This window comes from Physeter macrocephalus, chromosome 5 (genome assembly GCF_002837175.3).
Source record: "Physeter macrocephalus isolate SW-GA chromosome 5, ASM283717v5, whole genome shotgun sequence".
NCBI lineage: Eukaryota > Metazoa > Chordata > Mammalia > Artiodactyla > Physeteridae > Physeter > Physeter macrocephalus.
The window spans coordinates 13,886,088-13,896,642 of NC_041218.1; the positions used below are offsets into that span (position 1 = coordinate 13,886,088).

Genomic DNA, 10,555 nt, shown 5'->3' on the forward strand with positions numbered 1-10,555 from the left:
GACTATTACTAGTACGTAAGTTTCATGAGGGCAGGGTCTGAGTCTGTCTTATTCATTGCTATAGCATAATACTACATAGGTATAGTAAATATTTGTTGGTTGAGTAAGTGAGTGAATATTTTAAAAGCTGTTTTTAATGGCCACCTTTACTGCTTATAATTTTTCCCTATTTTGGGGTAAAGAAATATTTTATCTGTATTCTGAGAGCTAATTTTTAGTCAATTGTTTGAACACATTTCCCCCAGAATTATTTTCAGCTGTATTTAAATTTGCTTGGACAGCCTGAGACCCAGCACCCACCTAAAACACCATTCAGATGAGCTAGAAACCAGGGATGCCTTGCTCTGATTCCCTCATCCACCTCCAGCTGCCACAGACTCTCTTCTTTCCGCCATCCCTGGTGATCAGGGGCAGCTCTTCTCCTTGGGAAGGGCATTCATACCACTGTTACTGATCAGGGTTCTTGGCCTCCTCAATCAATAGAAATTGATCAGAGGCCAGACAAGAAATTCAGGCAAGGCTTTATTGGGGCCCCTGCTGCAGCGGTGCAGAGCGAGAACAAACAACAGGTTCCCTTGTTTGCTCATTCGCTCAAGGGGCTGCGAGCTGGCTCCTTATATGGGATGAGGGTAGGGGTGTGTCCTGGGGTCGGGCCAGAGGGATGGCTTAGGTGGGTTTCCCACCCCTTAGGTGGTGTTGTATGCAGGGGACATGCGCAGTACCCTACTTTTTCTCCCGACCACTTGTTTTGCTCCCGGCTCTTCAAAAGGGGCAGTTGGGGTTTTTGGTCTCTTTGTATCTTTTGTCCAGAATTTGCCCCAACTGCACATGCACACAGTTATTTTTAGTCCCTATAGTTTCTTTGTATTTTGCTGCTCAAGGAGATGTTTGTCCAGGTGCAAGCACTGCAGCACTGAAGCAGAGTCCCAGGTCCCAGCCTGTCTCACCACCAGGTGATCAGAGTAGGGGGCTAAATGAGAGAACGTTTATGTCAGCTCTTAGCTCTCACTCTGCTACTGGGTGTCTCCTCTGTCGAGCGCTATGACTACCCATGTTGGGTTTCTCCTTATCTCCATCCTGGATGCAAAAATAGAAATGTCAGAAGAAAAACTATCCTTAGCCACCATTGTACCTAAAATCCAACCATTTCCACCTTCTCATGAGAAATAAGACATGACAATCACTATTCTAATGTAGAATGACAACCACCCTCTCTACTCTCATCTCTTTGTCTTCCAATGCAACTACCATCGAAATAAATGACTTTACAAAGTCAAGCTTCTCAACTGCTTTCAAAGTTACTTTTGCTCTAAATCTCAAATTAATCAAACAATTTGCCCCTTTGAAGATTTTAAACATTCTGTGTTTAGACGTGGTAGTTCGAGTTGCCTCATGGATGCCATGGTGACTGAGACAGACTCATAGTGACACAGACAGACCACAGCGTGGCTGGTACGTTAACTTTAACGACTAAACCCATGATAGCTGAGGGCTGCTGCCCAGCCAGACTTCTGTGGGGATCCCTATCAGTCCTAGAGTAGATGGAAATTATGGAATCAATAACAGTACCGTATGATTTGGCAGCCATATAATGACTGAGGTTTCATGTCCTCAGAAAGTTCTGAAAGTCTTACACTAAAGCCCCAAGGAAAGGCTGAATCTATGTGATGCCAAAATAATCAGTTGAAAAGTTGAAAGTTTGGTCAACATAGTTATTTGGTTTCATAAAGATCTAAAAGCTCTGTCATGTGATCAAATTAAACTAAAATAAAAAATCTGAATTCGAATGAAAACATTTTTGATATACAGCCCCATGTGAATTCAGGATGCTGCTTACACTTAAAAAATAATAACTTTTCTTGTTAAATGTCAGCCTTAAGGCACTCCTGCCAAAGTTGTTAAACGTATGCCATAAAATATACATAACCAAGTTAATGCTGCTGCAGGAACCTTATCTTTGGAATTTCCTGACATTTGAGGGTTTCTCATTTTCCATTTTAGGATTGAAGGCATAAGTCCTTGCAGTTAATTTCCTGGGGCTTTAGAGAAATGAAGAAGAGAGAAGAGACAAGAAGGAAGGAGGAAGAGAAGAGAAAAGAGGAAAAAAGAAAAAAGAGCAGGGAAAAATAGAAAGAGAGAAAGAGAAGAAAAAGAAAAAGACATTTTCTCAAGCCGAGGATCTGAATCCATTGGTTTGGCTCTTGCTGAGGTGGACTAACGGCCTATGAAAATAAGCTGAATACGTTCTCGGGAGCGCGCAGCCTGGCCGTGTAATTCTAAACCCTCATAACCTCAAAATCCTTAATCACTTCTTTCTTCAACCTTGGCTTGGCTTTCCTGCCTCAGAGAGGACAGGAAGCTTGCCAAATTCAGAGTTGGGTCTTTTCTTCTTTTTTTTTTTTCTTAAGCGATAGGACCACAATAAAGAGCATACTTTGTTTTTTAAGAGTAGAAAGCGAACATCTTGCCCTAATCACCTCCGTTGTACAATTTTAAACAAAACGAAAAATCCAAAGCCAAAATTCTTAAAACACAGTTGATGCAACCATATTCAAACTGGCCAAGAAAAATTACATCTTTGGACTGAAACTAAGTAACTTTAGCTGGTTTTAAAGAAAATGCTGGAAGACTGAAAAGAGCAGATGGTAGCTTAGAGAGAAGAGATAATGGGAATAACTGTTCACCAGGTTGATCTGTCTGCCCAGTGATGACACAGCTGAAAGATTCCAATTTCCCAGAACGAAGCTGCCCCTGGGAGAGCGGGCCTCTTTGGAGGAATAGCCCAGAAAGGGCATGGAAGGGCTACTCTGGATAAGCACTGGGGACAGGAGCAGAAGAGTCACGAGAGCACTTAGGGCCCTGAGGTTGGCACTGGTTTGGGAAAGGATTTAGAACTGGAGGTGGATTGAAACCTTCTCAGCGCATAAAGAAGGAAGCCTGTAAATTCTTCTATAGATGTCACATAACGCTGATACCAAAGCCTGGTAAAGTTAGTATAGTAAAATCCAAGTATAGACCAGTCCCATTTATAGAATACTGGTACAAAAAAAATCTTAAATAGGGGGCTTCCCCGGTGGTCCAGTGGTAAAGAATCACCTTCCAGAGCAGGAGATGCAGGTTTGATCCCTGGTCGGGGAACTGGGATCCCCCATGCCGCAGGGCAACCAGGCCCGCACGCCACAACTCCTGAGGTCGTGCACCTCGACTACAGCCCACACGCCGCAAACTAGAGCCCACGCACCCTGGAGCCCGCACGCCACAACTAGAAGGAGAAAACCTGCACGCCACAACTAGGAAGGAGCCTGCGCGCCGCAACAAAAGATCCCATGTGCCGCAACTAAGACCCGATACAGCCGAAAATAAATTAAATAAATAAATAAAATATAATAAATCTTAAAAAAATCTTAAATAGAATATTAGCAAATAGAATTCAGTTGTGCATTAAAAGAATAATGAACCAGAACAAAGTGGGAGTTCATCACCCAAATAGTACGATATAAATTCACTATTAATAGGTCAAAGGAGAAGAACCACACAATCATATATAAGTTTCTGAAAAGTAATTTGACAAAACCCAATCCTAATTTTTTAAACTCTTAGTAAAAAAAAGATTACCAAGGAACACTACCTTGATAACATGAAAACATAACTCCAACAAGAGTGCTTAAGAGTAACACCAGAAGCATTACCACTAAAGTTAGGGGTGAGATAAAGCTGCCCAGTGCTATTAGCATTATTATTTCACACTGTTAGGAAAATATTAGTCAGTGCACTGTAGTAAGAGAAAGAATTTGGAGATGTAAATCAAAATGAATAACATAAAATGATAATTCTTTGCAGACAATATGATTATATACGCAGAAAGTCTAAGAGAAACGATTGACAATTAGAAACAATAAGAAATTTCTTTAAGGAGTCTTTTAAATGAATAATATACAAAAATAAATAGTTTTCTTAAATACAAAGACTATATAATGAGAAAAAAGATTACATTAACAATGGCAACAAAAGAATAAAATACTTAGGAATAAACTGAGCAAATGTATAGAATCCCAATTAAAAGCTGACATATTTCGTGTGTGTGTGAAATTTGATAGTGATAATATAGACCATTTAGGAAAAGACATCAGAATATTCAAGACATTTTTTTGAATACGGAGAATAATTAGGAAATAAATAAGAGGTTTATAATTATTAAAAAGGAGACCAAACGATCATTTGTCTATTACCTGATAGTGTATGTAGCATGTCCAGAAGAATCCACTAATTATTAGCAACAATAAGAAATTTCTGTAAGCTCTACTAGATACTAAAACAGATTATGAGGGGACTTCCCTGGTGGCACAGTGGTTAAGAATCTGCCTGCCAATGCAGGGACACGGGTTCGAGCCCTGGTCCGGGAAGACCCCACATGCCACGGAGCAACTAAACCCATGCACCACAACTACTGAGCCTGCGCTCTAGAGCCCACAAGCCACAACTACTGAGCCCACGTGCCACAACTACTGAAGGCCCTAACTCCTTACATACAAGGGCTCTTCAATAAGATTATTTGATTTCTAATAGAGACTATGGAGACCAGAAGGTATTGGGATCACATATTCAAAAGGCTGAATGAAAAATATTGTCAATTAAAAATTCTATACCCAAACAGGGACTTCCCTGGTGGCGCAGTGGTTAAGAAGCCACCTGCCAATGCAGGGGACACGGGTTCGGTCCCTGGTCTGGGAAGATCTCCCATGCCACAGAGCTAAGCCCGTGTGCCACAACTACCGAGCCTGCACTCTAGAGCCCACGCACCACAGCTACTGAAGCCCGTGTGCCTAGAGCCCGTGCTCTGCAACGAGAAGCCACTGCAATGAGAAGCCCGCGCACTGCAACAAAGAGTAGCCCCTGCTCGCCACAACTAGAGAAAGCCTGCGTGCAGCAATGAAGACCCAATGCAGCCAAAAACAAATAAATAAATAAATTAAAATAAATAAATAAATAAAACAGATTATGAGGTAAAAATAATTAAAACAGTTTGGTCCTAGAAAAGAAATAGGTACCCTGATTAATTAAACAGAATAGAGCGAGAAAAAAATAACAGCTAACATTTACTGATCATTTACTATATGCCAGGCTCTGTTTTAACTTATGTTTACAAATATTTACTCATCCAATGTTCACAACAAAGCTATGAAGTGGTCGCATGGAGATAATTATACATCTCCATTTTACAAATCAGTAAAATGAGGCTCAGACAAATTTAGGAGCTTGTCCAATGTCACACAACTAGTAAGGTGCAGAGCTAGTAAGTTCTCTGGCTCTAGAGTCTTCTCTGATGCCACACTGTGTTCGTCACAGTGTTACCTGTAAACTGGAAACAACCTAGGTGTAAATCACTAGGGGAATGGCTAAATAAAATATGGTTTAGCCACATGCTGTAAAGATGGTAGTAAAAAAGGAAGGTGAAAAAAAAAAGGAAAGTGGAACCACTGAAATCTCTCAATGAGATCCTAAGTAAAAAACAGTCGCTATAGAGCATGATTTCATTTTTTAAAGGATATAATATATATGTGCGTGTGTTTCTAGAAATTCTAGAATACCCAAACTTTTTTTCCCCTGTAAGAGAACATAAGACATTACGTTTCTGGCACCCAAAGAATCCTACCTGACAGACCATGTTGAGTAGGGGACTGACATGATCAAATCTATATTCCTAGAAGACTCCTCTGGCTGCTGAGGAGAAGAACACTGGGGGTAGATACAAAATGACTAAGGTGGTGGCAGTGGAGGAGATGTAGTCAGCTTTAAGAAAATGTTTAAAACTAGAACCGAAGGACTTGCTGATGAATTAGATTTGGGGGTATGTGAAAAAGAGAGGAATCACAAATGACTCTTAGGTTTTTGGCGTAAGCAAAATATAGGGCGATACCATTTAATAAGCTAGCATCTATTTTGGGAGGAGACCGTTAGTAGTGGCCGGGATTGAGAATTTAGGTTTAGACATGTTAAGTCCAAGCTATTAGATAACCAAATGGAGACCCAAGCATGAGAGGACTATACAAACCTGAGGCTGGGGGAGAGTCAGGGCTGGAGATATACATCTGGGAATCATAAGCATGTAACTGACGCTTAAAACCATGGGACTGGGTGAGATCATTTAAGGGAGTGAGTGTAAATAGAGGAAAGGGGACGTGATCCCGGGATGGCATGTAGATGGGTTGGGGGGTGTTGTTCAGACATGTAGAGGGAGAGGAAAATGGAGCTGAGGAGGAGCAACCAGTGAAGTAGGACTATCAGGAAAGCTGGTGGCCTAGAAGCCTAGTGAACATAGTTTCAAGGTGCTGCGAGTCAAGTTGGTTCTCAAATGCTAAGAGAGGTCAATCAAGAAAAGAACAGAGAACTGGCAACTGGATTTAGCAAGATGGGGGTCGCAGGTGACTCGGCCTAGAGCAGTTCCAGGATAAGTGGCAAAAGCCCAACTGCAGTGAGTCAAGATAAACACAGGAGGGGAAGAAGTGGTGACAGTAGGTACAGGCAACTGTTCTGAGGAGTTTTTCTCAGTAGCTGGTTTCCAGATTAGCAGGTATCAAACCAATTAGCACATTACAGAAATAGACAAGAAATTAGGTTTCAAAACAGAAAAGAAATTGTTTCCAAAGCACAGATTTTTACCTTCAAGCATTCACATGTTTTATTATCTAAGGTATTATTTTAATATTATAAAATATCTACCGTATGTGCATCTACACGCATAAATGAGAAAACCGAGACCTCGAGAGGTTAAGTAACTTGCTCAAAGTCACTTAGATAGACCACGATAGGGCCAGGCAGTGTGTTTCTAGAGCCCATACCAAGAAACAACATGAAAGGAAGAGCGGGGAAAGTCTCTGAGCACCACGCGCCAGGTGGGGATGGTAGTAGCAGAACGCGCATCGATCAGCACCAATTAGTAGCTGGCCAGCGTCAATACAAGTTTTCATTAACTCTTGGTTACTGTCTGAATTGCAAGCACTCATCACATCCAAAGGGTGATTTTTCAAGGCCAATACTCTTTTTTGAAGACAAGGAACTAACACAAAACACCTGTATCAGTTACCACGTTTTCAGGTTTAATCAGTGAACCATCTTAAGCTATGAACAGTCTCAACTAACTACAAGATCCAACAGTTGAATAAAATAAATAATTAGGCTGAGAACAGACAGTTGCAGTGTGGCCTAAAGGGCTCCAGCTGACAGCCACCAGTCACCTACCTGTGGTCAGCACTGGCTTTCGGTCTCCCGCTCCACAGTCTCCTGTTCACAGAGGAAGGCGGGGGAGAGGAGGGCAGGGGCGGGGGAGGTAGAGAGGGCAGAGGAGGCAGGTTCCTTTTATCTTTCCGGAAGCTGATGCCTGGGTTCCCATCCTTGTCCCCTTCGCCATCATGTTTGAAAGTTCTCCGGGGTTTGGGCGGGGGGCTGACGAAGGGTCTTGCGGGGGAGTCCTCCGAACCTCTGTACACACTCTCCAGCCTCTGGTCGCAGGGCCCGCTGCACAAGCCCTTCCTTTCCTCTGCGGCCTCGGGGAAGGGCTCCCTGCCTTCCAGGTCCAAGCGGTGGGCCCTGAATTCTGAGACACTCCCGCCCCCACGGTTCTCAGGAAGGGTGGGCCCCTCCTCGGCCTTGTCCGGCAGACAGTGTGGGGAATAACAGGTGCCAGGTAGCTGGGGATCCAACCCTGCAGACCCATCCTTCAGAGCCTGCTCAAGTTTCTCCACCTGCTTCAGCACAGAGAGGCTATCATTCTGAAAGCGCTGTCTGCCGGGCCTGGGCTCCCGGCCTCTTCCCAGGCTCGGAGCCAGCTCCCGGGCTGGCCGGCTCAGGCCTTGCCGCTGCTCTGCATCCTGTGCCCCAACTTTCACTACCCCTTTATTCCTCTCATCCTCTCTACTCTCTGCGTCCAGCCTTGTTCCGTTCTGAGCCTCTGCGACCCGAGTCCTCGAACCATCGCTGCTTCTCCTCTCCGTCACACATGACGTCAGGTAATTCTCTTCCCCATCTGCTTTCCTGCCAGGGGCAGGAGTGGGCAACTCCTTTTTCCCTTCCCACTCTGATATCTTGTCCTTTATGCTGAGGGACTTGTGCCAGGCCCCACCTCGGGCGGGAGGGCAGGGGCTCTGAACACTGCTTAGCTGCCTCTTGCCGGCCCTGCTGGCTCCTTTAGTGCCGAGATCTGAAGCTGGGTCGCTGATGATCATATTTGAGCTGAACATGTTCTGCTGAAAACAGTCCACTCTTGGCTCTAGCATCAGGTTATAGAGGCTCTCCAGTGGGCTTCTTCGGAAGGGTGAGTCCTGATCAGTCTCTAGGAAAGGAATGGAGGACCTAAATGGCTGCCTTTGAGAGTCTTCTCCAGGCTTTGGACCTTCCACCTTGACCCTGACGAAGAAAGACAAACACTGAGTGCAGGAATTCTTGGTTATTGCTCTTAACTAGTCATTCAGATTTGCTAGAACTTAGATATAAATGTTACATACTAGTTGCAAGCCACACACACTGAAACCACCATTAAAAAAATCACTTTATGTTTTTCTTGGGGAGACAGCACGGTGAAATGAAAGGAGCTAGGATTGTAGAGTCCAATAGACTTGGGTTTAAATCCTAATTCAACCACTGACCAGCTGTCTGACCTTGGGTAAGTTGCTTAACTTCTCTAAACCTCAGTTTCCTCATCTGTGAAATGGGAATAATAAACATATCTAACAGGGTGGCTGTAAACATTTAATAAGCTAGCTCATATAAAGCATCTAGTATGGTGTGAGTGTACAGTAAATGGTAGTTGTCATTTTTATTAGCTTTTTTTTAGTATTTTATTTATTTAGTTATGTATTTATTTATTTATTTGGCTGCACCGGGTCTTAGTTGCCACGTGCGGGATCTTCACTGCAGCATGTGGGCTCTTAGTTGCGGCATGTGGGATCTAGTTCCCGGACCAGGGATCGAACCTGGGCCCCCTGCATTGGGAGCGTGGAGCCTTAACCACTAGACCACTAGAGAAGTCCCATATTTGCTTTTTCCCCTGATGAAAATAGGAGAAGTTTCATGAGATAGAAGATTATACCAACAGATGATCCTTTGGAATGACTATTTAAAACAATGCCACAAGTCATGAAGTTTTTCCTAATACTGGGCTTGATAAATTGTCCTGATCTGAGTGGGTAGAGCCACAATGATTGGCTGAATTTAATGGAAGCTCCTCTAGAATGTGAGCCCTACTAGACTGGTCTCTCCGTGAGGACAGGGGTTGTTTTGTTTTGTTTTGAACTGTGGCCTGTTTTGGCTACTGCTACATCCCTAGCACCCAGAACAACATCCGGCAGAGTAGGTGGTCAATAAATATTTGTTGCGTGAATAAGTGAGTAAACAAGCAGATTCAGATTTCTCGCATAGCCTGGAACTGCACTGCCCGATATAGTAGCCACTAGCCACATGTGGCTATTTGAACTAAAATCAAATTAAATTAAAGCTTCTCTTCCTCAGCTGCAGCAACCATATGTCAAGTACTCAGTAGCCATGTGTGGCTAATGGTCACTGTATTGGATGCAGAAGAACATTTCCATCATTGCAGAAAGTTCTGGCCTAGCACGTACGTGTGGGGATTTAGGCCTCCATATGTGACTTCAGGAGATGAGTTAGTGCCACGAAGATGTTAAAAATTATTTTGAAAGAAAAACAACATTTTAAGGTATTCTAATGAGAATGGGAGTATCTGTGTCTTGAAATGCAAAGCATTCGTCCACCAGCAAAGGTCATGACGGAGCACAGGGACCTTAAATGTGCCCAGATTAGCAAACAGGCATGGACCGACTTCATGGTGCATGTTTTCTGAATATATAGATCTGACTATATGGAAACTCCAGTTAAGGTTCACATGAGGGATGAATAATTAGCAATTTCATGCATACTGTTACCAGCTAGCTTCCTATTCCAGAGACTAACGGTTGTTTATGTAAAGACTTCTCCCCGATTGGGACATTAACATGTAAATTATGTTGTTGTTCTTGGTTGCTCAGCATAAACCAGAAGCTTGTGAAATTGCAAACAAATTTTCATATGTTAAATATGGCTGTCAAAGCAGAATTCCTTATTTAAATAATCAATTAGCATTCATAACAGAGCGCTTACAAAAAAGAAACCCTTTTGTAATGGTCCTGTCACCACTGAGGACATTAGCATGAATTCAAATTTTAGTCAGAATCAGTCAGAATCAGTTTGTTATTTTACTGAGAGTTCAAAAGACAGAAATTAAAGTCCTTGCTCTCATTGTGCTAGAGGCAAGATGAAGAGACAGGACACATAAAAACACAATTCAGGTTAGTTCACACTTAGTGAGAATTGATGATATAATATATAATCATAAATAGCCTATGTACCGTTAAAAAATATTGACAGTAGATAAATATATGGCTTTAGAGTTAGAGGGACCTGGGTGTGGAACTTGGCTTCATTTTTTTTTGCTTTAAAATGAGAACACTATGGGGCTTCCCTGGTGGCGCAGTGGTTGAGAGTCCGCCTGCCGATGCAGGGGACA

The 10,555-nt window shown here is 42.9% G+C and overlaps 1 protein-coding gene across 3 annotated transcripts in view; it reads right to left on the reverse strand.

Moving 5' to 3' along the window:
- DENND2A (DENN domain containing 2A) overlaps window positions 1–10,555 on the reverse strand; it is an 80,809-nt gene that overhangs the window by 42,655 nt on the left and 27,599 nt on the right. For all 3 annotated transcript variants that reach the window (XM_028489667.1, XM_028489666.1, XM_055084792.1), the window contains one exon: window positions 7,240–8,403. In XM_028489667.1, the coding sequence (XP_028345468.1) occupies window positions 7,240–8,403 (1,164 nt within the window). The remainder of the gene's footprint in view (window positions 1–7,239; window positions 8,404–10,555) is intronic.